Genomic DNA, 27,500 nt, shown 5'->3' with positions numbered 1-27,500 from the left:
TGGTGCAGCATCCGGACAGAAGTGTGAGTCCAGTTTGGTTTGTTCTATGTTGTTCTGAGCGTCCGTCCTCTGTGCATTTGGTTCTTTCCCGGGGAAAGTTCTTCCTCAGGTCGAGGCTCCCCGCTCCAGCTCCTCTGAGCCCGGACAGAACCGGAGCTGCTCCCGCTGGTTCTGGACTCTGGTTTGGATCTAGTCCGACTGTATTTCTCACACGAGGCTAAAAACAGGGACTTTTTGAAGTTGTATCAATTGAATGGGCGATTGCCTATTGCCATGAAATTATTTGGTTAATTAAAGCCTAAAATAACAAATGTTGGTTGCTGTGTGATCACGGGGGACACCGGGTCGTCTCCTGAACAGGGGGACGCACCCCCAACTTTGACTCACTCTGGAGCCACACGTTCACACACTGGTTCTTGCTCTGATCTTCGTGTGTTTCATTCTCTGTTTTGGCCATTGTTGGTAAAATAATTTGAAAATGAATCGCGTCTGCGTCTGGACAACAACCTGTTCCTGCTGGAGTCGTACAGCGTCACTTCAGGCAGAGGAGACGCGTTTCTCCCATGATGCATTTGGAATAGTCCGTTTGTCCATAACTGTCTATGGTTTGGACCCGGGTTCACGTTCACACCAGAGGAACCGCACCAAAGTTGGTCATTTGGTGGATTCAAGTGAACCGAGACCACCTCTTTTTTAGGTCTCGGTCGCTTGATTTGGTTCGGGTCCGAGTCCGATTGACGCTTTCACACCAACGCAAACGAACCGAACGAACCACTTTTGGTTCGAATGGACCGTTTGGTGCAACAAATACTGTCGGTGTGAAAACACCCCGAGACCGCAAAAAAGAGGTGGTCTCGGTTCACTTGAATCCACCAAATGACCAACTTTGGTGCGGTTCCTCTGGTGTGAACGTGAACCCGGGTCCAAACCATAGACAGTTTGGACAAACGGACTATTCCAAATGCATCATGGGAGAAACGCGTCTCCTCTGCCTGAAGTGACGCTGTACGACTCCAGCAGGAACAGGTTGTTGTCCAGACGCAGACGCGATTCATTTTTGAATTATTTTACCAACAATGGCCAATACAGAGAATGAAACACACGAAGATCAGAGCAAGAACCAGTGTGTGAACGTGTGGCTCCAGAGTGAGTCAAAGTTGGGGGTGCGTCCCCCTGTTCAGGAGACGACCCGGTGTCCCCCGTGATCACACAGCAACCAACATTTGTTATTTTAGGCTTTAATTAACCAAATAATTTCATGGCAATAAGGCAATCGCCCATTCAACTGATACAACTTAAAAAGTCCCTGTTTTTAGCCTAGTGTGAGAAATACAGTCGGACTAGATCCAAACCAGAGTCCAGAACCAGCGGGAGCAGCTCCGGTTCTGTCCGGGCTCAGAGGAGCTGGAGCGGGGAGCCTCGACCTGAGGAAGAACTTTCCCCGGGAAGAACCAAATGCACAGAGGACGGACGCTCAGAACAACATAGAACAAACCAAACTGGACTCACACTTCTGTCCGGATGCTGCACCACCTCGGAACCAGCCGCGGTTCTGGAGCGCGGAGAACCGGAGAGCACGGACCTGTGGTCCACAGAACATTCTTGCTTTTCCCGCACAGAACAAGCGCGCAGACGACTGTACCTGCTCGGACTCAGTCCATCAAACACTGGTCTTGCTCGCCACCGTTTGGAACCAGCACATGGAGGACAGAGCCTCCGGACCATCTGACCAACGAACTTGTAACAGACCAAGAACCAAGGACCAGACCCCAGCCCCGTCCTGAGGAGCTGTTGGCTGCTGCTGTTTCCCGAACTCTGGGCTGATGCGGTGAGTTTGTACAAAGTTCTACATGTTGCTGTTTTAGTTCATGGTGATAATTTGAGATGAGGACGACCCGCGGTTTTAACAGGAACATCGGTGTTGATAACTGGAGTATCGCTGTTTTACCGGGAAACAGAGACGCGTGAATCGAACCAGTTTTGGTTCGTTTGCCGGTGTGAACGCGACACACTGGAGTGGATCTGCTACATAATAACAATTTTATTGCCTGGTGCGACCAAATAATCGAACTAGTGGTGTGAAAACGACCTTAATCACCAAATCATTAAAATCACTAAATCGCTAAATTACTAAATCACCAAATCACTAAAATCACAAAATCACTAAAATCACCAAATCTCTCTCTTCTGTCTGTGTTTTCTCACACACTTTTCTGACCCTCTCTTCTTCTTCTTGTTTTCTGACCCTCAGAGGAGGTGTTGAAGTTGGACCTGTTCATAAACGACATGAGCCGTAAACCGGCCCCGCTGCAGGAGCCGGTCGGGCCCCCGGGAGAACCGGGCATCCCCGGAGGCAGGGGCCCCCCGGGGTCCCGAGGGCCCCAGGGCAGCGCGGGGTCCAGGGGCAGACCGGGCCGGCCGGGGTACCCAGGCGAGCAGGGTCAGTACCACCGACCTCCGACCTCTGACACGACTTGACAGAGAAACGTGTGTGTGGGTCAGAACTGAAACTGAGCCCAGGAAACACAAACAGGAATTTAGTGTTTGAACATGAACTTTTTAAAGACAAATTCACTTTGATTCAGAATGAAATGATTTAGATTCAGAGTTAAATGTCTAGTGTGAACGTGGACACTGTGACATGTTAAATCTCATGTTGTTCTAAGTGTCTCTGTCTCTGTGTCTCAGGGAGGAGGGGTCTGCCGGGGCCAAAGGGCGACCCGGGGCCCAATGTCCAGGGCCCTCCAGGAATCAAAGGATTTGCAGGTAAATGTGACGCCCCTCATCCCCACAGCGAGCGGGTCCCCGCTTCTGTCCCCACAGCGAGCGGGTCCCCGCTTCTGTCCCCACAGCGGGCGGGTCCCTGCTTCTTTCCCTCACACTTTTCACTCGTGTCTCCTCTGGGCTCAGGTCCCGCGGGGGAGTCCAAGCTCGGGGCCCCGGGGCCGAAGGGGGACGAGGGCGCGTCGGGCCCCGACGGAGTGACCGGGCCCCAGGGTCAGTCCGGAGAACAGGGGCCCCCCGGCGTCTGTGACGGCAGCGGGGGCTGTCAGACGAACCCCCACAGCCCCCAGAGACCAGGTGAGACGCACCTGCACCAAACACACACCAGTTTGAACTTTTGGACACATGAAAAAAAAAGATAAAAAAAACAACAAAAAAACAAAAAAACAGGAACCACAGACTCCACGGCCTCAAAGGGCCCAGGACCAGGGTCTGACGGTTCTGACATTTGGACTGAATCTGGAGAAAACATTGTGTGTAGAAGTGTAACCATCACAGATTTAACTGGACGATTAAACAGATGATAGATGATCTTAACAGTGTTTTTAGTCCCGTCTGTCAGAGGCGTTTTGAGCCCCTGACCTCCACAGAGCAGCGCCTCAGCACAGTTTCTGTGGTTCAGACTTTGTGGTTGGGTAAATATTGTGAGATAGTTTTATTTTTTTACATATGAAGTTTTATTTGCGCGAGTTAAAAACCCACAGAGCTTCTGTTTGTGAGGACGACCGGGGCCCAGCGCACGTCGTCTGTGACACAAACGACCAGGAGATTTTGGATAAAAAAAACAAAGAATGAGACAAACACTGAGAGAGCGACACTCCACCGGCTCATGTTTAATCTTTAAATGTTTTGCAGGAAAAATGAAATATTAAATTGTGCTTATGTGTTTTTTTTTTCCTTAGAAGATGGTTACTATGGGTACTGACCCTGAGGAAGAAGTGAAGAGTGAGAGAAGAAAAAGAGGAAGAGGAGGAGAGAAGGAAAGAAGAGGAGATCTGGTGACGTTGTATTTTCGGACTGTTTTCGGGGCTGTTGTTGCACAAACGTCCCTGATCCAGACGCCACAGAAGGACTTTAAACATCTGACAGTGTTTTATTAAAGCTTTCATTTTCCACTTTTAACAAAAATCTTCTGTTTATCTGCACCACAAACAAACTCTGTTCCAGTCTGAGGTCTGCTGCTCGGGGTTCTGTGTCTCCGAGTCGGACTCTGGTTCGTCCTCATCAGAGTTTGTGGAATCGTTTGGATCATTTCAGATTAAACCTCAGAGTCTGTGTCAGTCCCACAGTGACCAGCAGAGGGCAGCAGAGCCACCACAGAGTCTCTTCACAAACATACTGGACATTATTTTAAAGCTGCACTGTGTAACTTTCTGGTTGTGGGTCTGTCACCTGTTTGTTTCTATGGAGACGTTACTGCTCTGTCTGGAATGTTCCGCAGTGTGACTTTAAACAGCTCCACTTTACATTTATTCCATCACAGGAGGATTTACAGCTCAAAAACACCTCGAAAAACAAACATAGTGACTGTGAGCGGAGTCGCCTCTCCACAGATCTGACCTGGAACAGCGTCTGGTTTGGTTTCCATGGAGATAGAAAGGTTTAATGCCGTACTGTGGAACATTCCAGACGAAGCAACAACATCTCCACCAGAAAAGTGACACGGTGCAGCTTTAAATTCATCTCTAAATCTGTCCAAAAGTGTTGAAAGAAAACGAACGAAGCAGAATATGAAGCTTTAAAATAAAATACTCTTTAAATGATCCAAGTATTTATACACGTGTCTCAATCGCACTGAAATCTGTTCTAATGTTAAATCCTGTGTTTGTGTTTATTGGGTTATTCCTGTAGTGCACTGTATTAAAGCCTAATATCTTTGTTTTACAGAAATATATGTATTTTATTATAACCTTAACTGCCTCAAAATGTCCAAAGGTTTAACAGAGACGGTGACGAAGATCGTTTCCTGTGTAAAATATCTGTTTATTCTGATTTCCTTCATATTTTACCTCTTATGAAAACACATGTTTACAGAGTTATTACACTTATGGGCTTTTGGGAAACCACTTTTATGTGAAAGAAATGTGTTTTTACCTTTGCATTTTGTAAGAGTATTTTTATATATTTTAGAAACACTGGTTAATTAAAATAATAATAATAATAATAAAAAAACACACATTAGAAAATGCGATGTGTCGTGTGTATTTATAACGACATCATGTTTTTAGACTTAGATTTGAAGCAGCTTCTTGAGCCACTTCCATTATCACATGATCATATAAAAACAAATAGCAAAAAAAAAAAATTGTACTAAAATTCAAAAATAAGTAACAAAAATAAAATTAATAGTATTATTTTAAAGGGATAGTTCAAGTTTTTTGACATCTGTGTGTCGTCCCCGTCAGCAGTGCGGTGCATCCACACTGACTTTACCTCCGACAGCGTCCGGTGAATCGAGATACTGACCGGTTTTGGTGCTGAGGAAAGTAGTTCGGCAGGTTGTCTGGGGACAGTCTAATAAAGCGTTTTTCTTCTCAAAACAATCTGTGTTAAAAAGAGTGACACATTTGCACCACAAAACCTCCGTCCTCTAAAAAGTCACACCTCATAATCACTTGGCGCTATTTTCTCTCCGTTCGTATCACTGCGCGCGGCCGCCCGGTGACAGCCGCACCTGTTTCACTTTGTTTACTGCTCGGAATGTGAGCGACAACATGTCTGATTACGAAACCGATGATGAAGAAATTGATTTTAGCACAGAGCCAATGGGAGATCTTTTTGAACCCGAATATACGTCCGTTACAGGAAAACAGTGAAATTTGTGCAGAGATTCACACAGATTTTTGTTGTTACAGCCCGGAAAATCGCAAGTTCGCACCATTTTTTAGATATATAGTTATGTATCTTATACAAGCTTATACACCTGTCACTCCAGCTCTGACATTAACCCCCTCGCATCGCGGCGTCACCGGTCTGAACAAGTAAATACTGCAGAACAACTGAACAAAATGATTGCTCCGCAGCTGTCACTGGGCGGCCGTGCGCAGTGATACGTACGGAGAGAAAATAGCGCCAAGTGATAATGAGGTCTGACTTTTTAGAGGACGGAGGTTTTGTGGTGCAAATGTGTCACTCTTTTTAACACAGATTGTTTTGAGAAGAAAAACGCTTTATTAGACTGTCCCCAGACAACCTGCCGAACTACTTTCCTCAGCACCAAAACCGGCCAGTATCTCGATTCACCGGACGCTGTCGGAGGTGAAGTCAGTGTGGATGTGACACTGCTGACGGGGACGACACACAGATTCATGTCAAAAAACCTGAACTATCCCTTTAAGTAATTATTACTATATTATTACTATTATTTTATGTTATTATTAATATTATATTTTATTATTTTATTATTTTTGTATTGGTTTGACTCTAGTTTTCTGTTCCGCGTGCGTTATCGATCTGGTCCATTCGACACTTTATTGTGAAAAGCCTGAGCCGGATGTTTACATTCTGTAGCCGGAAGTTCCAGCTCGGCGCTGTTAGCTTTAGCCTCCGGTGCTTGTCGTCATGTCGAGCCGTAAACCGCGTCCTCCGAGCGGCCGCAGCGCGGACAAATACTCGGTGCTTTTACCCACGTACAACGAGCGGGAGAACCTGCCTCTGATCGTGTGGCTCCTGGTCAAATACTTCGGGGAAAGGTGAGTTTAACATGAAGCTGGAGCTCAGAGCTAACGCGGCTAACGCGGCTAACGGTGCTAACGCTGTGATGAGCTGTCACTCAAACTCCAACTTTAACACGAGTTTAATCTGATTAACTCTGGTTTTTCAATCAAGACTATTCTCAAATCACGTCTAAATGAGGAATATAAAATAGTCTAAACTAAAACTTGATTAAAATGTGTAAAGAAAGAGTAAAAGTGAGAGAAGTTGCAGTTAAAGTCTTTACTTTTCTGTGGATTTTCTTCTTGTGATTCAGGAAAATGATCCGTCCTGATCTGAGGGAGTTTATAAAGACTAGAACTGTGCAAAAATATTGAAATATTAATATATCGTTTGGTTTAATGTGATGATTCAGTATCGATATCGTGTTGTGTTGTATCGATATTTCACCTAGAGGATTTTTTGGTTTATTTGACTCAATGATTTAGTTCCAACTCCAGTTTTGTTGTTTTGTTCAGAGGAAGAAACTCGTTTATTCGACACATTTGACATTTTCACTGTTTTGACGATTTAAAGATTGTATGGAGGATATTTTTTAGTTTGAAATTGTCAGTGAAAGTTTAAAACACCATCACAGACAGGCAGCAGCCTTGGAATTGTAATGACCAAAAAAAAAAAGTGAATGAAAATCGATCAACTGTGGACGTGTTGAGGCCAGATAAACATCAATAGAAAACAAGGCTGCCTCATTTTCTATTGGCTGTTAGGTCGTCAATCAAACTCCCTACATTTCTAGTGTAACTGACTCGGTTTATGCAGCGGTTCTTGGAGGCGTTTTTAAACTGTTGCTTCCTCGCAGTTCGCACAAACTTTGTTGCGACAGCGGACGAGAATCCACGATCAGTTCGCCGCAAAAGAAAGTCGGTTTTTGAGGTCGCTGAAAGAAGAAGAGAAGGAGAAAAGGAGCAAAGCCAAACTGAGGTGATTCTTGGAGATCTCGTCCAGCGATTGCGCGAATGAAGCAGACGAAGAGTCTAAAAACTGACGCTAAATTATTTCTAGGCAGGTCACTTCGACAGTAATTCTGCACGCGCACAGGCTGTAAACGAGCGTGATTTCTAGAGTAAAGAGGCGGGAGGAGGAGATGTTTCTACTGAGGCTGTGGAGGAGGAAGGTGGTGTCACACATGAACAACATTTGAAAAAGGACTGTCGCTGTATTTCACTTACCTTAAAAAAATCCTCTATACAACCTTTAAGTGTTTGTGTTTCAGATGAACTTTGTACAAGACGTGCAAAGTGAAGTGTAACTAAGGCCCGAAATTAAGCATTTTTATGTCCAAAAACTTGTTTATACATGTGTGTGTTTTGTATGAAAGAGGGTTTTGTTTTTTGCTGCTCCTTGACAAGGAGAGGAGCGTCTGAGGGGAGGAGCTCGGAGTAGAGCTGCTGCTCCTCCACGTGGAGAGGAGCGTCTGAGGGGAGGACGTCTGTTCTGATGTCTCCTGGACGTGTCCCTCAGGAGGTGTTCATGTCCAGTGTTGGGAAGTTACTTTTCAAATGTAATCCCCTACAGATTACAGATTACACACACCAAAATGTAGTTTGTAACAGAATCCATTAAATTACTTAAAGTGAGTAATGTAATCTGATTACTTTGGATTACTTGATTTGTTGTAGAGAAACAAAGACGAGGAAATCTTCACATAAGAAGTTTTGTCTGATAAAAGAAAATAAAAAGTCCAAACTTTACTGAACCAAATTAAAAATATTATTGATAGAAAACGAAGAAACACGTCCACACAGCAGGATTTAGTCCTGGTTTAGTCCTGGTTTAGTCCTGGTTTAGTCCTGGTTTAGACCTGGTTTTAGACCTGGTTTTAGTCCTGGTTTAGTCCTGGTTTAGACCTGATTTTAGTCCTGGTTTTGTCCTGGTTTAGACCTGGTTTTAGTCCTGGTTTAGTCCTGGTTTAGTCCTGGTTTAGACCTGGTTTTAGACCTGGTTTTAGTCCTGGTTTTAGTCCTGGTTTTAGTCCTGGTTTTAGTCCTGGTTTAGACCTGGGTTTAGTCCTGTTTAGTCCTGGTTTAGTCCTGGTTTTAGTCCTGGTTTAGTCCTGGTTTAGTTCTCTGTGTAATCCATTTATTTCAACAAAGTAACTGTAATCCAATTACCACTCACTGAAACAGTAACTGTAACTGAATACAGTTACTCATCATTTGTACTCTGATTACTCTGGTACATGTAATCTGTTACTCCCCAACACTGGACATGTCCCACCGGGAGGAGGCCCCGGGGAAGACCCAGGACACACTGGAGGAGCTGGAGGAAGTGTCTGGGGTGAGGGAAGTCTGGGAGCTCAGACTGATGCCCCTGAGACCCGACCCCAGAAAAGAAGAAGAAGATGGAGGAACATGGAGGAGCATGGAGGAGAACATGGAGGAGCATGGAGGAACATGGAGGACATGGAGGACATGGAGGAACATGGAGGAACATGGAGGAACATGGAGGAACATGGAGGAACATGGAAGAACATGGAGGAACATGGAGGAACATGGAAGAACATGGAGGAACATGGAGGAACATGGAGGAACATGGAAGAACATGGAGGAACATGGAGGAACATGGAACATGGGATGGAGGAACATGGAGGAACATGGAGGAACATGGAGGAACATGGAGGATGGAGAACACATGGAGCATGAAGAACATGGAGGATGGAACATGGATGGAGAACATGGAGGAACATGAAGAACATGGAGGAACATGGAGAACATGGAGGAACATGGAAGAACATGGAGGAACATGGAGGAACATGGAACATGGAGGAACATGGAGGAACATGGAGGAACATGAAGAACATGGAGGAACATGGAGAACATGGAGGAACAGGAACATGGAGGAACATGGAGGAACATGGAGGAACATGGAGGAACATGGAGAACATGGAGGAGCATGGAGGAACATGGAGGAACATGGAACATGGAGGAACATGGAGGAACATGGAGGAACATGGAGGAACATGGAAGAACATGGAGGAACATGAGAACATGGAAGAACATGGAGGACATGGAGAACATGGATGGAGAACATGGAGGAACATGGAAGGAACATGGAACATGGAGAACATGGAGGAACATGGAAGAACATGGAGGAACATGGAGGAACATGGGAACATGGAACATGGAGGAACATGGAGGAACATGGAACAGGAGGAACATGGAGGAACATGGAACATGGAGGAACATGGAGGAACATGGAGGAACATGGAGGGATGAACATGAGGAACATGGAACATGGAGAACATGGAGGAACATGAGAACATGGAGGAACATGGAACATGGAACATGGAGGAACATGGAACAGGAACAGGAACATGGAGGAACATGGAGAACATGGAGGAACATGGAGAACATGGAACATGGGAGGAACATGGAGGAACATGGAGGAACATGGAAGAACATGGAGGAACATGGAGGAACATGGAAGAACATGGAGGAACATGGAGGAACATGGAGGAACATGGAGGAACATGGAGAGAACATGGAGAACATGGAGAACATGGAGGAACATGGAAGAACATGGAAGGAACATGGAGGAACATGGAGGAACATGGAGGAACATGGAGGAACATGGAGGAACATGGAGGAACATGGAAGAACATGGAGGAACATGGAGGAACATGGAGGAACATGGAACATGGAGAACATGGAGGAACATGGAGGAACATGGAGGAACATGGAAGAACATGGAGAACATGGAGGAACATGGAAAGGAACATGGAGGAACATGGAGGAACATGGAGGAACATGGAAGAACATGGAACATGGAAACATGGAAGAACATGGAGGAACATGGAGGAACATGGAGGATGGAGATGGAGTTTCTGGTCCTGCAGTTTTTGATTCCAGTCACATGACACGAGTCGAGCAGCAGATTGTGAAAAAAACTGGTTGTAGTGAAAAAAGGACACGAGGGTAAAAAACGAGGGTAAAAACTCTTCACGAGGGTAAAAACTCTTCACGAGGGTAAAAACTCTTCACGAGGGTAAAAACTCTTCACGAGGGTAAAAAATCTTCACGAGGGTAAAAACTCTCACGGGTAAAAACTCTCACGAGGGTAAAAACTCTTCACGAGGGTAAAAACTCTTCACGAGGGGCAAAAGGGGCAGATATTAAAACAACATTAAGTAAAAAAACTCCTGGTGAGGACACATGTACTGAAGCTGCCTTTATGTCTGAGGATTAAAGCTCCTCTCTGGGTTTTTCTCCTCAGCGGGTACGAGTACGAGATCATCGTGATCGACGACGGGAGCCCGGACGGGACGCTGGACGTGGCCCAGCAGCTGCAGAACATCTACGGAGAAGACAAGATCGTGAGTGAACCACACCAGACACGACCACGATGTTCTGTAACGCCGGCGTTAAAGCTGCACTGTGGAACTTTTCTGCCGGAGGCTCTGTCAGACGCTTTTCTCCATGGAGACGTTATCGCTTTGTCCGGAATGATCCACAGTACGACATTAAACCTTTCTGTCTCCACGGAAACCAAACCAGACGGGGGTTACAGGTCAGATCTGTGGAGAGGCGACTCTATTTCTGACTCTGAATCCTCCTGTTGCTGAATAAATGTAGTAAAAGTGGAGCTGTTTAAAGTCACACTGCGGAACATTCCAGGCAGCGCAGTGACGTCTCCATGGAAACAAACAGGTGACAGATCCTCAACCAGAAAGTTACACAGTGCAGCTTTAAATCAATCATCTTATAAACGTATTACACCACAGAAAGAAAAAATATTGTAATTTATGATCTTGACAAACTTTTTTCAGATTTGGAAAAGATTTAAATATTATTGATTATTTCTATTTTTATTTTTATTATTCTTGATATTAAATGTTTTGAATCATTATTAGTTTTTATCGCTCGCACTCGTTTAAAGTTTGTTTTCTTGTGTTAGAAATCATAAATTAATAAAAATACATGTTGTGTTTTTTATCAGTAAATGTTTTTTTAAACTTAAACTTTTTTTTTTATGCAGCTTCTTCGTCCTCGAGCAAAAAAACTGGGACTGGGTGAGTTCAGCTTCACATGGAAAAGTTACAGACGCAGAAGAGAAGTGTTTTTATTCATTCAGTGTTTCTCTGGGTTCTTTAGAGTTTCTCTGGGTTCTTTAGAGTTTCTCTGGGTTCTTTAGAGTTTCTCTGGGTTCTTTAGAGTTTCTCTGGGTTCTTTAGAGTTTCTCTGGGTTCTTTAGAGTTTCTCTGGGTTCTTTAGAGTTTCTCTGGGTTCTTTAGAGTTTCTCTGGGTTCTTTAGAGTTTCTTTAGAGTTTCTCTGGGTTCTTTAGAGTTTCTCTGGGTTCTTTAGAGTTTCTCTGGGTTCTTTAGAGTTTCTTTAGAGTTTCTTTGGGTTCTTTAGAGTTTCTTTGGGTTCTTTAGAGTTTCTCTGGGTTCTTTAGAGTTTCTCTGGGTTCTTTAGAGTTTCTTTAGGTTCTTTAGAGTTTCTTTGGGTTCTTTAGAGTTTCTCTGGGTTCTTTAGAGTTTCTCTGGGTTCTTTAGAGTTTCTCTGGGTTCTTTAGAGTTTCTTTAGGTTCTTTAGAGTTCTTTTGGGTTCTTTAGAGTTTCTTGGGTTCTTTAGAGTTTCTCTAGACCAGCAGCAGAAGGAGAAGAGCGAGCGTGAGGAGCAGCACTCGTCTTTCTTTGACTGTGGTTAATTACGTTCAGTTATTTCTGAACTCTTTCTGACTGAGTTCTTCTTAAAGGGACGGCGTACATCCACGGAATCAAACACGCCACCGGAAACTTCATCTTCATCATGGACGCCGACCTGTCGCACCACGTAAGCCCCGCCCACTCACCTGCGTGAAGTCGCCCCAAACACAAACACAAACCTGCAGTAAAACTCCATCATTTGTGTTTCGTTTGTGTTTCGTTTGTGTTTGTGTGTCGTTTGTGTTTCGTTTGTGTTTGTGTGTCGTTTGTGTTTCGTTTGTGTTTGTGTGTCGTTTGTGTTTCGTTTGTGTCGTTTGTGTTTCGTTTGTGTTTCGTTTGTGTCGTTTGTGTTGTGTTTGTGTGTCGTTTGTGTTTGTGTTTGGTTGTGTGTTTGTGTTTGTGTCGTTTGTGTTTCGTTTTGTGTTTCGTTTGTGTTTCGTTTGTTTGTGTCGTTTGTGTTTGTTTGTTTGTTTGTTTCGTTTGTGTTTCATTTGTGTTTGTGTTTGTGTGTTTGTTTGTGTGTCGTTTGTGTTTCGTTTGTGTTTCGTTTGTGTTTGTGTTTGTTTGTGTTTCGTTGTGTTGTTGTGTTTGTGTCGTTTGTTTGTGTGTTTCGTTGTGTGTTGTGTGTGTCGTTTGTGTTTGTGTGTCGTTTGTGTTTCGTTTGTGTTTGTGTTTGTGTTTCGTTTGTGTTTCGTTTGTGTTTCGTTTGTGTTTGTGTTTTGCTTTAGTTTGGTTTGTGCGACTCTGGTTCTTCAGATTTGAACCGTTTTATTTTGGGCCGATGTCGTGGAAAAGTCTGGATCAGTCTTTAGTTAATTTCTTTTGATTCATATTTTACATAAAAACAAACTTTTCCACAGCCTCAGGTCACATGACGTCACATCATTTACACAAAAATAATCATGAATCATTTTAATAATAAACTTACACAAATGAAACAGTCACACACAAAACAAACACAAACGTTTGGTTTCATTTTCTGCTGTTTTGACTCATCGACACAAAATAAAACTGTGAAAATCTGAAGAACCAGAATCACACAAACTGAACTTTTTACTGCACAGTTCATGTTTTTTGTGTAGTTGTGTGTTTGATGGGGGCGACTTCACACGTACCTGCTCTGACGTCAGAACATGTCTGTGTGTTTCTGTAGTGACTTTATTACAGGAAAGATTTAACTGGACTCACAATTTCTTTAATTCAAGACTTTATTTATGATCAAACAGACACTTTAAACACTTTAAAATCTCACAGTTAAGATGCAGCACATAATCCAGGTTTAATCAAGTTATTTTTGTGAATAAAATTCCATTTTTGTTCATCTGGGACAAACCTGAAGCTGTGTGATTTACTGAATTCATTCTGTTAAAAAGTTTCTCTTTATTTTCAGCCTAAATTCATCCCAGAATTCATCAGGTAAGTTTGTGTAACATTCAGAATTCTCTCGGAGCAAACGTCACCTCAGTTTTCTTTTGTTTGTTTGGTTTTTTTCAGGTTGCAGAAAGAGGGAGATTTGGACCTGGTCTCTGGGACCAGATACAAAGGAAACGGAGGAGTTTACGGCTGGGACCTGAGGAGGAAACTGATCAGGTACGACACAAAATATCCAAACTGAAATTCAATTATTTATCGAAATTCAATCGATTATTTTTATTATAAGGTGTAAAGTGTAAGAAACCAACCCTCAGATCTTTGTTGTATGATTCTGTAACAGACGCAGAACGCTCCTCTGTTTCTGTTCAAATCTGACGCTCTGATATCGACAAATATCGGCCGATATCGACTCTGGAGCCGATATATCGCCCGTCCATCAGTAAAGTGTCCCTCTGTCTCTTTCAGTCGAGGAGCAAACTTCCTGACGCAGGTTTTGTTGAGACCCGGAGCCTCGGACCTGACGGGCAGCTTCAGGTGAGTGAGACGGGTGAGACGGGTGAGACAGGTGAGACAGGTGAGACAGGTGAGACGGGTGAGACGGGTGAGACGGGTGAGACGGGTGAGACAGGTGAGACGGGTGAGACGGGTGAGACGGGTGAGACGGGTGAGACGGTGAGACGGGTGAGACGGGTGAGACGGGTGAGACGGGTGAGACGGGTGACGGGTGAAACAGGTGAGACGGGTGAGACGGGTGAGACAGGTGAGACGGGTGAGACGGGTGAGACGGGTGAGACAGGTGAGACGGGTGAGACAGGTGAGACAGGTGAGACGGGTGAGACGGGTGAGACGGGTGAGACAGGTGAGACGGGTGAGACGGGTGAGACGGGTGAGACGGGTGAGACTAAAACTCATTTTCACTGGAACAGTCCCACAGACAGGACAGAGCAGAACGTTTCCTGACTGTTTTTAGAACGACCTGGAACTGGACCAGAACAAGTCTAAGACACAAAGACTAGAACACACACGGATCTGGTTTAGACCCGGTTTAGACCCGGATTAGAACCGGTTTAGACCTGGACCGCTGAGAGATCACACAGATTTAAGGACACATGGGACTGGAAAAGAAAGTTCTATGATTTCACTAAACACCAGAGTCACTTTTTCCTCCTGATTCTGTGTAAATGTAAAACAGACGTGTCTCTGTCTCTGGTTTTATTTTATCATTTTGGTGCAGATTTGTTAAAACGTTTGGGTCAGAGTCGTGTTTGTATCAGCGTCTTCAGGATCAACAGGACATTTGAGTTTTGGGGTTGGACTCACGGGTTTGGGTCGGGGTTTGGGTCGGGGTTTAGGTCGGGGTTTAGGTCGGGGTTTAGGTCGGGGTTTAGGTCGGGGTTTGGGTCGGGGTTTAGGTCGGGGTTTAGGTCGGGTTTAGGTCGACTAACGTCACATGACGAGCTCCGACTCTGGCGTCGACGGGCAGGACATGAGGAGCACCGACCGGGCACCGCCTTGTCCCGCCGTGTCCAGAGAAACGGGAAACGCCGTGATCCGAGCACAAACGTCCGCTCTGTTTGAGTCCGGACGCACCGGTCCCGTCGTGTTGGATTATTGTGGATGTCGGTCAGCTGTCAATCATCACTCCAGATTTTGTTTAGGGGCGGAGTAAAGCGTCAGGAAGGTTAATGGACCTTTACTGTGGAAAATCACTGAGTATTGTCTAAAAAAAGGTTTTATTTTCTTTGTGGAATCAGATCATCTTAGTATCAAAGTCCAGTTTTAAATTTGAATATTGTGACAAAAGTCTGTAAAGTCAAATCTACTTTAATATTTATCACAAACTAAAACACTGATCTGCTGTGAAACCTTTAACACTGAGGACCTCTTGTGGACAAATGAGGGATTACAACAACATGTTTGTTCTTTATATTTTGTGTTTATTTGTTTTGTCACGAGACGAAAATGTCAAACTCTTTCAATTCTAATGAACAGATTCGATACTCGATACCGATTCTGATCCCACGATGAGAATAAAACCTTTTTTTCAGTCAATCAAATGTGATTTTTCCACATGAAATGGTACAACTTTCTTTTCTGTCTTTCTCTGTTGTTTTTCTTCTGAGGAGCCTTTACTGTTCACATTTATGCAGCGTCTGAAGCGTCTGAAAACTCAAAACTCCGTCAAACACTCGATCCTCACACGAGCTCCTGCCGTTTCACCTCAGAGGAAACAAACTCCACACTGAAACATCCACACTGAAACATCCACACTGAAATATCCACACTGAAACATCCACACTGAAACATCCACACTGAAACATCCACACTGAAACATCAACACTGAAACATCACACTGAAACATCCACACTGAAACATCAACACTGAAACATCCACACTGAAACACTCCACACTGAAACATCCACACTGAAACATCCACACTGAAACATCCACACTGAAACACTCCACACTGAAACATCCACACTGAAACATCCACACTGAAACATCCACACTGAAACACTCCACACTGAAACATCCACACTGAAACATCCACACTGAAACATCCACACTGAAACATCCACACTGAAACATCCACACTGAAACATCCACACTTTCATGAACTTTATCGACTCGTTTTGGGCCTTGGAGATTTTTTGTATCCAGGTTTTTTTTAAACTGTGGAGCCAAAAATATTTATGTCTGAAATAAAGAATAAACTAATAAATCAATAAATCAATAAATAAATAAATGTTCTACTCCCTTGTGTCATTATGTCTGTCCAGGACTAAACCAGGACTAAACCAGGTCTAAACCAGGTCTAAACCAGGACTAAACCAGGTCTAAACCGGGTCTAAACAGGACTAAACCAGGTCTAAACCGACTAAACCAGGTCTAAACCAGGTCTAAACCAGGACTAAACCAGGACTAAACCAGGTCTAAACCGGGTCTAAACCAGGACTAAACCGGGTCTAAACCAGGACTAAACCAGGTCCGTGTGTGTGTTCTAGTCTCTGTGTTTTATACTTGTTCTGTTCCAGTTCCAGTTTGTTCTAAACACATTCAGGAAACATTCTAAAGGTTCTAAATGTTCTAAAGGTTCTGTTCAGTTCAGTTTCTGGGAGTGTTTCAGGATCCAGACGTGAGGAAGACGAGGAGCGAGTTTCTAGTTTGAGTTTGGACGAGGTTCTGGTCGTGTTTTGTTCTCGTCTCATGTTTGTGTGGTGTGTTTCAGGTTGTATAAGAAGCAGGTCCTGGAGAAGCTGGTGGAACGTTGTGTTTCTAAAGGCTACGTGTTTCAGATGGAGATGATCGTCAGGGCGAGACAGCTGCACTACACCATAGGAGAGGTACGACCTGTGACCCCCCCCCGCACGCCAGAACGACCTGTGACCCCCCCCGCACGCCAGAACGACCTGTGACCCCCCCCCCCCCCACCGCACGCCAGAGAACGACCTGTGACCCCCCCCGCACGCCAGAACGACCTGTGACCCCCCCCCCACGCACGCCAGAACGACCTGTGACCCCCCCCCCCCGCACGCCAGAACGACCTGTGACCCCCCCCGCACGCCAGAACGACCTGTGACCCCCCCCCCCACCGCACGCCAGAACGACCTGTGACCCCCCCACACGCCAGAAACGACCTGTGACCCCCCCCCGCACGCCAGAAACGACCTGTGACCCCCCCCCACACGCCAGAACGACCTGTGACCCCCCCACACACGCCAGAACGACCTGTGACCCCCCCCCGCACGCCAGAACGACCTGTGACCCCCCCCCCGCACGCCAGAACGACCTGTGACCCCCCCCCCACACGCCAGAACGACCTGTGACCCCCCGACACACACGCCAGAACGACCTGTGACCCCCCCCCCCCACACACGCCAGAACGACCTGTGACCCCCCCCCCCACACACACGCCAGAACGACCTGTGACCCCCCCCACACACGCCAGAACGACCTGTGACCCCCCCCACACGCCAGAACGACCTGTGACCCCCCCACACGCCAGAACGACCTGTGACCCCCCCCCGCACGCCAGAACGACCTGTGACCCCCCCACACGCCAGAACGACCTGTGCCCCCCCCCCCCCAGAACGACCTGACCCCCCACACGCCAGAACGACCTGTGACCCCCCCCCACACACGCCAGAACGACCTGTGACCCCCCCACACGCCAGAACGACCTGTGACCCCCACACGCCAGAAGACCTGACCCCCCCCCACACGCCAGAACGACCTGTGACCTGTTGTTTTGACTCTTTCCTGTGGTCAGGTGCCGATCTCGTTTGTGGACAGAGTTTACGGAGAATCAAAACTCGGAGGAAATGAGATCGTGTCGTTTGCGAAGGGGCTGCTCACCCTGTTCGCCACGACGTGACCCCGCACCTGTCACGTGACCCCCGCACCTGTCACGTGACCCCCGCACCTGTCACGACCTGTCCGACCTGCACGTGACCTGCAGGGGCAGGTGCAGGGGCAGGTGCAGGGGCAGGTGCAGACCCTGACGCAGTGAAAGATCCGCTTCTTTTTTCTGTGGCGCCGCTGGAAAAACACAAAGAGAAAAAACCCAGAAGATTTGTTCAAACTTTTTTCAGTGTCGACGTCTCTGCAGGCGCAGAGACCAAGACCTGGTTTAGACCTGGTTTAGTCCTGGTTTAGATCTGGTTTAGACCTGGTTTAGTCCTGGTTTAGACCTGGTTTAGTCCTGGTTTAGATCTGGTTTAGACCTGGTTTAGACCTGGTTTAGTCCTGGTTTAGTCCTGGTTTAGTCCTGGTTTAGTCCTGGTTTAGACCTGGTTTAGTCCTGGTTTAGATCTGGTTTAGACCTGGTTTAGACTGGTTTAGTCCTGGTTTAGTCCTGGTTTAGTCCTGGTTTACTACTGGTTTAGTCCTGGTTTAGTCCTGGTTTAGATCTGGTTTAGACCTGGTTTAGTCCTGGTTTAGTCCTGGTTTAGTCCTGGTTTAGATCTGGTTTAGACCTGGTTTAGTCCTGGTTTAGTCCTGGTTTAGTCCTGGTTTAGTTCCTGGTTTAGTCCTGGTTTAGACCTGGTTTAGTCCTGGTTTAGTCCTGGTTTAGACCTGGTTTAGACCTGGTTTAGTCCTGGTTTAGATCTGGTTTAGACCTGGTTTAGTCCTGGTTTAGTCCTGGTTTTAGTCCTGGTTTAGTCTGGTTTAGACCTGGTTTAGACCTGGTTTAGTCCTGGTTTAGTCCTGGTTTAGACCTGGTTTAGACCTGGTTTAGTCCTGGTTTAGTCCTGGTTTAGTCCTGGTTTAGTCCTGGTTTAGTCCTGGTTTAGACCTGGTTTAGACCTGGTTTAGTCCTGGTTTAGCTGGTTTAGTTCTGGTTTAGTCCTGGTTTAGTCCTGGTTTAGACCTGGTTTAGTCCTGGTTTAGACCTGGTTTAGACCTGGTTTAGTCCTGGTTTAGTCCTGGTTTAGTCCTGGTTTAGTCCTGAAAGTTTATTTTTTGTGTTCAGTCACATGGACAGCACCTGCCCAGGTGTGTGTGTGTGTGTGTGTGGTGGGGGGGGGGGGGTTTCACCTGTCGGGGGGTAGTTTCACCTGTCGGGGGCAGGACCAAAAAAGACTGAGGATGAGGATTATTTTTAGGTTTAAATAAAATAAATAAAAATATTTGTGCTTCACATTCCAACAACATAAAAACCCTTTTGTGTTTAGTTTTGATCAAACTGAATCGTGTTTCGTTTAAAATCTTCTGGATTCTTCAGTTTTAACTCCAGAACAAATCCTTTCAGTTTTGTTCAGGAGTCACTTCTGGGAGGGCATCTGGTCAAATTAAAGCCACAGTGTGGAACAGTCAGAGCTCAGAGTCTGGTCACGACCTGATGGAGACGCCACCGCAGAACCTGCCCTCGTGTCCTTAGGCAAGACACTTCACCCAGACCGGAGCCTCACTTCTGGCAGCAGGAGACAGTTTCACCACAGAGTTGGGAAGTTACTTTTCAAATGTAATCCCCTACAGATTACAGATTACTCACACCAAAATGTAGTTTGTAACAGAATCCAATAAATTACTTAAAGTGAGTAATGTAATCTGATTACTTTGGATTACTTGATTTGCTGTAGAGAAACAAAGACGAGGAAATCTTCACATAAGAAGTTTTGTCTGATAAAAGAAAATAAAAAGTCCAAACTTTACTGAACCAAATTAAAAATATTATTGATAAAAGACGAAGAAACACGTCCACACAGGTTTAGCAGGTTTATTTAGTCCTGGTTTAGTCCTGGTTTAGTCCTGGTTTAGTCCTGGTTTAGTCCTGGTTTAGTCCTGGTTTAGTCCTGGTTTAGTTCTCTGTGTAATCCATTTATTTCAACAAAGTAACTGTAATCCAATTCCCACTCACTGAAACAGTAACTGTAACTGAATACAGTTACTCATCATTTGTACTCTGATTACTCTGGTACTTGTAATCTGTTACTCCCGACACTGACCACAGGACAGAAGAAGAACCAAGTGTGAAGAGTCAAAGATCTGAAGTGTTGAAGTGAGATCAGCGTCCAGACGGAATCGAACCTGCAACTGATCTGAAGAAATATGTTCAACTGGAGAGGTCAGGGGTCAGAGGTCGGAGGTCAGGGGTCGGAGGTCAGGGGTCAGGGGTTTGGGTTTGTAAAGGTCAGATCGTGAGGAGCTTGTTTCTTGTTCTGGATTTTTCCGCGTTTTTGTTTCTTTGAAGTTTGAGACTTAATTGGAAAAAGTGAGAAACTGACCAATCACGAGTCTCACCCGGGACCGCGCACGAGCTCACGCACGAGCCTGGATTTGTGATGCAAATCAGGCTGACGTCACTTCCGCCATAAATATAATAGACGGCGGGAGCTGGTTTGAGTTTTACGCGTTTTACCAAGAGAAACTGAATCTAAATTAACATTATTTATTTAGTCATGTTTTCTAAAATACACATTATATAGTAAACTGTAGTAAAACAACGTGAGTTTAGTTCATACTTAAGACTAAAAATAAACTGTTAAACTTTTTGACATCAGATGTGTTCGGTTTTACGTTACCCCTGTTTGATTTGAACAGTTTTACTCGTTTAAATCTCAATATTGACTGTATTATTTATCTTTATCAAGTTCTTCAGGTTTTATCAAGTGTGGACTAGTACGATATATCATTAAAATGTCTGAATCATTTACATAATGTTAATAATAATGACATATTAATAATGACAGATCAGATTGGTCAAAACAGAGACACTGGGACATTTCTTGTGTAAAACTGGGACAAATCCGTGGTTTTGTGTCAATCTGCTGGGACAGGGGACACAGGCTCAAACCTGGAACTGTCCCGGGGAAACAGGGACGTGTGGTTTCCTTAAAATCTGTGTATAATAAAAACATTCTTAAATAAACGTTTTTCTTTTCCCTGAACCGTTAGAACGAGCTGACCGTCCCAAGATGGCGGCCGCGTTTGACGTATGACGGTTTTTCCCTCTAGAGCGCGCCTCGCGCCGTGACTGCTTCCGCCGCTTTTATTTGCGCCATTTTGGAGAGGGGAGTTTGGCTCCGGGAGTATTGTCTGTCAGGACGCCGAGCGGGCAGCACGTTCCGCGGGAGAAGAGCCGGACAGAAGCCCGGGACCGCCGCACTTCCACCGGACACACGAGCCTTTCACAGCCGCCTCAGGAGACATGTCCGCCCGCTCTGCCCTCAGCCCGAGTCCGCGTCCCGAGCTCCGGGGTTCGGCTGTGTGAGGAGCCGGGGAGAGCCGGGGGGGAGCCGGGGGAGCCGCTGGTTCCCGTTTCCCGGGGAGAGGAAGGGGTGAGGCGGCGTCAGTGAGGAGGAGCCCCGGGGGGAGGCAGCCGGAGCTCAGCCCGAGGAGCCAGCGGGACCCGGGGCACCGGACCCGGGGAGCACAGGTCCGAACCGGGCTGACAGAAGTGAGACCGCGGCCGGAGCCGGAGGTGTGAGCAGGTAAAGTTCACCGGGAACAGAACCGGGTCTGGTCTGGACTTTATCCGGACCTGGGTTTAGTCCGGGTTTAGTCCGGGTTTAGTCCGGGTTTAGTCCGGGTTTAGTCCGGGTTTAGTCCGGGTCTGCTCGCGGTTTAGTTCGTGTTTCGGACCTGGTTTAGTCCCGGTTTAGACCTGGTTTAGTTCTACTTTGGACCCAACACAGACCTGGTTCTGGTTTGGTTTAGTCCCGGGTTGGTTCAGATTTTTGACACATTTGGACCTGGTTTTTGCCTTTTTTAAGAACTTGTTTAGGACCCGTTTGTACCTGGACACTTCCGTTTTTTTCCGTTTATTCAGACATTTTAACCTCATTTAGTCCTGGTTTAGTCCTGGTTTAGTCCTGGTTTAGACCTGGTTTAGTCCTGGTTTAGTCCTGGTTTAGTCCTGGTTTAGTCCTGGTTTAGACCTGGTTTAGTCCTGGTTTAGACCTGGTTTAGACCTGGTTTAGTCCTGGTTTAGTCCTGGTTTAGTCCTGGTTTAGTCCTGGTTTAGACCTGGTTTAGTTTGATTTTACGTTTTTCTGGGTGAAACTTTGTGTTTTGTAAATCCTGTAAACGTGAAGTCAGAGCAGGTTCAGAGTCTGACCCCACGGACCAGGTCCACACCAGGTCCACACCAGGTCCAGACCAGGTCCAGACCAGAACCCACAACACCACCTCATGGTCCAGATGTTAGTTTTTTTTTATTTCGTTTTTTTTTAACATGTATCATGTCGTCTTTGTTTAGTCCTGGTTTAGTCCTGGTTTAGACCTGGTTTAGTCCTGGTTTAGTCCTGGTTTAGTCTCTGGTTTAGAACCTGGTTTGGACCCTGGTTTAGACTTGGTATAGACCTTGTACAGAACCTCATTTAGTCCTGGTTTAGACCCTGGTTTAGTACCAGGTCAGTCCTGATAGTAGAGAACCTTCATATAGAACCTGGTTTTGGACCTGGTTTAGTCCTGGTTTAGTCCTGGTTTAGACCTGGTTTAGACCTGGTTTAGTCCTGGTTTAGTCCTGGTTTAGTCCTGGTTTAGACCTGGTTTAGACCTGGTTTAGACCTGGTTTAGTCCTGGTTTAGACCTGGTTTAGACCTGGTTTAGTCCTGGTTTAGTCCTGGTTTAGACCTGGTTTAGACCTGGTTTTAGACCTGGTTTACCTGGTTTAGACCTGGTTTAGACCTGGTTTAGTCCTGGTTTAGTCCTGGTTTAGACCTGGTTTAGACCTGGTTTAGACCTGGTTTAGACCTGGTTTAGACCTGGTTTAGACCTGGTTTAGACCTGGTTTAGTCCTGGTTCAGTGCAGGTTTCAGGCCTGTTTTTCTGGTGCAGAAGGAGGCAGAGTGGCTCCTATCTCCTTTCCTCCCTCCCTCCTCCCTCGTTCCTCACCCGTCTCCCCCTCCCCTCCCCCGTGTTCTGATCCGGTCTGAAGCGCTCCTCCCTCCTCCCTCGCTCCCTCCTCCCTCGCTCCCTCGCTCCCTCGCTCCCTCCTCCCTCGCTCCCTCCCTCCGCTTTATCAACCCCCCACTCCTCCTCCCCTCCTCCGTCTCCTCCCTCCCTCTGCTTTCCTCTTCTCCCTCGTCTCTTTCCTCCCTCCCTCCCTCGCTCCCTCCCTCCTCTGCCCTGTTTTTTCTCTCTCTCCGTTCCCCCCCTCCCTCCTCTGTTCCGTCTCTCGTCCCCTCCCCCCGTGTCCTCTCGCTCTTCCCTCCCCTTCCTCTTCCTCCCTCCCTCCCTCTCTCTCTTTGTGTTCCTCTCTCCGCCCCCCCCCCCCCCCCCTCGCTCCCTCCGCCCCCCCTCCCCTCCCTCTCTCCCCTCGCTCTTTGTGTCCGCCTCTCCACTCCTCCCCCTCCCTCCCTCCCTCCCTCCCTCCCCTGTCTCTCTCTCTCTCTTTGTCCGTCTCACCCCCCCCTCCTCTCCTCTTTCTCTTTGTGCACCTCTCCCCCCCCTCCCTTCTCTCTCTCTCTCTCTCTCTCTCTCTCTGGTCTTCTTTTCTTCCCTCCCTCCCTCCCTCCCTCTCTCTCTCTTCTCTGTGTGTGTGGCTTCTCTTTCTCTCCCCTCCTCCTCCTCCTCTCTCTCTTTCTCTCCCTTCCTCTTCTCTCTGCGTATGTTCCCCTCCTCCTCCTCCTCCTCCTCCTCCTCGTCTCCTCGTGTCTCTTTTTTTTTTTCCCTGTGTGCTTCTCTCCTCTCCCCCCCTCCCTCCCTCTCTCACTCTCTTCCTCTTCTGTGTGTGCGCTTTTCTTCACCCACTCCTCCTCCTCCTCCTCTTCCTCCTCTCTCTCTCTCTCGTTCTTGCTTCCTCTGTGTGTACGTGTGTCCTCTCTCCTCTCCTCACATCCTCCCCTCCTCCTCTCCTTCTCCTTTTCCTCTCAACTCCCTCGCTCTCTCCTCTTCGTCTCCTCTTCGTCTCCTTCGTCTCCTCTTCGTCTCCTCTTCTCCTCTCTTCTCTCTTCGTCTCTCTCCTTCTCTCTCTTCGTCTCTTTTCTCTTCGTCTCTTCCTCTTCTGTGTCTCTGTCTTCGTGTCTTCTGTTCATCAGTGTGTGTAGTTGTGTTGGTGTCAGTAGGAGGCGCTGTTCTCTGTTCTGTTGTGTGTGGTGTGTGTGTGTTGTGTGTGTTGTGTGTGTGTGTGTTGTGTGTGTGTGTGTGTGTGTGTTGTGTGTGTGTGTGTGTGTGTGTGTGTGTGTGTGTGTGTGTTGTGTGTGTGTGTGTGTGTGTGTGTGTGTGTGTGTGTGTGTGTGTGTGTGTGTGTGTGTGTGTGTGTGTGTGTGTGTGTGTTGTGTGTGTTGTGTGTGTGTGTGTGTGTGTGTGTGTGTGTGTGTGTGTGTGTGTGTGTGTGTGTGTGTGTGTTGTGTGTGTGTGTGTGTGTGTGTTGTGTGTGTTGTGTGTGTGTGTGTGTGTGTGTGTGTGTGTGTGTGTGTGTGTGTGTGTGTGTGTGTGTGTGTGTGTGTGTGTGTGTGTGTGTGTGTGTGTGTGTGTGTGTGTGTGTGTGTGTTGTGTGTGTGTGTGTGTGTGTGTGTGTGTGTGTGTTGTGTGTGTGTGTGTGTGTGTGTGTGTGTGTGTGTGTGTGTGTGTGTGTGTGTGTGTGTGTGTGTGTGTGTGTGTGTGTGTGTGTGTGTGTGTGTGTGTGTGTGTGTGTGTGTGTGTGTGTGTGTGTGTGTGTGTGTGTGTGTGTGTTGTGTGTTCAGGAGGTTTATGTAACCACCACAGGAAGTACAACCCCCCCCCCCACACACACACACACACACACACTCCGACCTCTGACCTCACCGACCCACAACTGCCCCTTCACCCGACCTGTGACCTGTGACCCCAACACCAAAACCAAAACCAAGACCAAGGACAGAACCTGGACTCTGGGGTCTGGACTCGGGTCTGGACTCGGGTCTGGACTCGGGTCTGGACTCGGGTCTGGACTCGGGTCTGGAGTCTGGAGTCTGGACTCTGGGGTCTGGACTCTGGACTCTGGAGTCTGGAGTCTGGACTCGGGTCTGGACTCTGGACTCTGGGGTCTGGGGTCTGGACTCTGGACTCGGGTCTGGACTCGGGTCTGGACTCTGGACTCTGGGGTCTGGACTCTGGACTCGGGTCTGGACTCGGGTCTGGACTCTGGACTCTGGACTCTGGACTGGACTGTGTATACGATGTCTGGACTCTCGGGTCTGGACTCTGGGTCTGGACTCTGGGTCTGGACTCTGGGTCTGGACTCTGGGTCTGGACTCGGGTCTGGACTCGGGTCTGGACTCGGGTCTGGACTCTGGACTCTGGACTCTGGTCTGGACTCTGGACTGGTCTGGGTCTGACTCGGGTCTGGGTCTGGACTCTGGTCTGGACTCTGGTCTGGACTCTACGATGTCTGGGTTGTCGGGTCTGGGTCTGGACTCTCTGGACTCTGGACTCGGGTCTGGACTCTGGACTCTGGACTCTGGTCTGGACTGTGTATACGATGTCTGGGTTGTCGGGTCTGGGTCTGGACTCTGGGGGTCTGGACTCTGGACTCGGGTCTGGACTCTGGACTCTGGACTCGGGTCTGGACTCTGGACTCTGGACTCTGGACTGGACTGTGTATACGATGTCTGGGTTGTCGGTTCTGTCAGGATCCTGGTGTTGTGTTCTGTTGTTGTGCCGTTGAGCAGGACACCAGGTCTTTGGTGACCTGAGCTCTTGTGGTTTTATTGATTTTTTATTTTGTCTGATTCAACCCGAGGAAACAAAAACACAATAATAATAATAAATAAATAATAAAGTCACATTTAAATCATAATTTACAAAAACTACTGAACAAACCACCCTGACCCAGAGACCCTAACCCTCTGTGTGACCTCTGTGTGACCTCTGTGTGACCTCTGTGTGACCTCTGTGTGACCTCAGTTTTCACTGAAAACACAACAACAACACAAACTCTGGACACGACGTCACAGTTGTTTATTTATTTGTTTATTTATTTGTTCTGATTTGGGGTTTGGTCCAATCAGAACACAGAGTGAACGTCACATGACCCAGCGCCTGCACCAGTCAGGAGTCAGGGCTAGTGCAGCCTCCGCGGCTCAGAGAGGCTGGAGGTTCTGGAGGTTCTGGAGGTTCACATGATCTGGAGACACTTGTAGAACAGTTTAAATCAGTTTAAATCTGAGACTGTCAGTTTGAGTTTGGAGACGTGTTGAAAGTTCCTCGTCCTTCACGTGTTAAATATATGTGTGTATCTTCTGGGTTTGGTCTGGAGGCCTCAGGATGTTCAGTTTGGTTCTTGTCTCTTGTCTTCGAGAGAACGGTGGGACTTTGATTGGAGTTTGTTTGGTGGGCTTTAGGCAGGTGTTTGGCAGGTGTTTGGCAGGGGTTTGTTTGGAGCGTGTGAAGTTCCTCCTGGTCTTTAACCCGTGTTCTCTCTCTCTCGTCGTTCAGGACTGAAGATGTTCCAGCTGCCGGTGAATAACCTGGGCAGCCTGAGGAAAGCTCGGAGGAACGTGAAGAAAGCTCTGGGAGACATCGGCCTGGACTTCGCCCGAGAACATCTCAATGTGAGTCTGACCCCGACAGGGACCATAAAGCTGCACCGTGTCACTTTTCTGCCGGAGCCTCCGTCAGACACTGTTATGTTTGTGTCTGGAATGTTCCACAGTGCGGCATTAAACCTTTCTATCTCCATGGAGACCAAACCAGACCAAGACCATCAGAAAGTCTGTTTTTCGACGTATTTCTGATTTATAAAACCACCTGTGTTTGAATAAATGTAAAGTGGAGCTGTTTAAAGTCACACTGTGGAACATTCCAGACAGAACAGTGACGTCTCCGTGGAAACAAACAGGTGATGGACCCACAACCAGAAAAGTTCCACACTGCACCACAAGATGTTCAAGTGATTTAAATGGTTTTCAGTTCTTTGCATTTTTACGTCCACGTCAGATAAAAACAAACCTTCTGTCAAAGATGATGTTCTGTTGAGAACAGGAAGTGTTCACGGTCGTGTTTGGGCTCCATGGGCTCTGGCTCCAGTTCAGTTTGTGTGGTGGCTCCTGTGAGCGCTGGCCTCAGTGAGCCTCGTCTGACTGGAGCTGGACTCTGGAGACGTCACAGAAACACGTCTGTACACGAACTCTGTGTGTGACGAAGTGAAGGAGACGAGACGAGCTGTGGAGAGAAAAGACACTTTTTCTAAAACAAAATATTCTCCTTTTACTTTTTTGGTTTTAGTTCTAGTTTTAGTTTTACATTTTAACTTTTTAGTTTCAGTTTTTTAGTTCTCGTTTTAATTCTCGTTTTAATTTTAGTTCTGGTCCTAGTTTACATTTTTTTGTTTTTTGTTTTATTTTTGTAATTCTAGATTTAGTTTCAATTCTGGTTTTGGTTCTGATTCTAGTTTTAGTTTTTTAGCTCTAGTGTTTTAGTGTTATAGTTTTTGTTCTAGTTTTTGTTTTCATTTTGCTTCTCGTTTTAATTCTCGTTTTAGTTTTAGTTTTGGTTCTAGTTTAAATTTTTTTTGTTTTTAGTTTTATTTTTGTAGTTCTAGACTTCTGGTTTTGGTTCTGATTCTAGTTTTAG

At 46.6% G+C, this 27,500-nt stretch overlaps 3 protein-coding genes across 4 annotated transcripts in view; all 3 read left to right on the top strand.

Moving 5' to 3' along the window:
- The window catches only part of LOC110168838 (collagen alpha-1(XX) chain), a 79,127-nt gene extending 74,174 nt beyond the window's left edge, over positions 1-4,953 (top strand). Inside the window, exons 36-39 of the mRNA XM_055165541.1 lie at positions 2,252-2,440; positions 2,689-2,766; positions 2,911-3,081; positions 3,687-4,953. Of these exons, the coding sequence (XP_055021516.1) occupies positions 2,252-2,440; positions 2,689-2,766; positions 2,911-3,081; positions 3,687-3,709 (461 nt within the window). The 3' untranslated portion in view covers positions 3,710-4,953. The remainder of the gene's footprint in view (positions 1-2,251; positions 2,441-2,688; positions 2,767-2,910; positions 3,082-3,686) is intronic.
- A 1,347-nt stretch (positions 4,954-6,300) lies between these two features.
- Positions 6,301-18,295, top strand: dpm1 (dolichyl-phosphate mannosyltransferase subunit 1, catalytic). Of its 2 annotated transcripts, XM_055165577.1 has the most exons (10): positions 6,301-6,476; positions 10,711-10,810; positions 11,473-11,506; positions 12,194-12,270; positions 13,534-13,559; positions 13,638-13,733; positions 13,983-14,051; positions 16,747-16,861; positions 17,788-17,933; positions 17,972-18,295. In XM_055165577.1, exons 1-9 carry the CDS (start codon positions 6,346-6,348, stop codon positions 17,890-17,892), a joined length of 753 nt encoding a protein of 250 aa, XP_055021552.1. In that variant the 5' UTR covers positions 6,301-6,345; the 3' UTR covers positions 17,893-17,933; positions 17,972-18,295. The 2 variants fall into 2 exon arrangements, with proteins under 2 accessions (XP_055021552.1, XP_055021553.1); XM_055165578.1 differs by lacking the exon at positions 17,972-18,295 and having other exon boundaries at positions 17,788-17,942.
- Positions 18,296-19,746: 1,451 nt separating this feature from the next.
- Positions 19,747-27,500, top strand: part of adnpb (activity-dependent neuroprotector homeobox b) — a 15,097-nt gene continuing 7,343 nt past the window's right edge. Inside the window, 2 exon segments of the mRNA XM_055165586.1 lie at positions 19,747-21,451; positions 26,364-26,479. Coding sequence (XP_055021561.1) covers positions 26,372-26,479 — 108 coding nt within the window. The 5' untranslated portion in view covers positions 19,747-21,451; positions 26,364-26,371.

Source organism: Boleophthalmus pectinirostris, unplaced genomic scaffold (assembly GCF_026225935.1).
Source record: "Boleophthalmus pectinirostris isolate CB_2022bp ecotype Guang Dong unplaced genomic scaffold, ASM2622593v1 HiC_scaffold_8, whole genome shotgun sequence".
In the NCBI taxonomy this organism is placed as follows: domain Eukaryota; kingdom Metazoa; phylum Chordata; class Actinopteri; order Gobiiformes; family Gobiidae; genus Boleophthalmus; species Boleophthalmus pectinirostris.
Note: the sequence above shows the minus strand (reverse complement) of the source record. Positions and strands in the feature narration are given on the sequence as shown.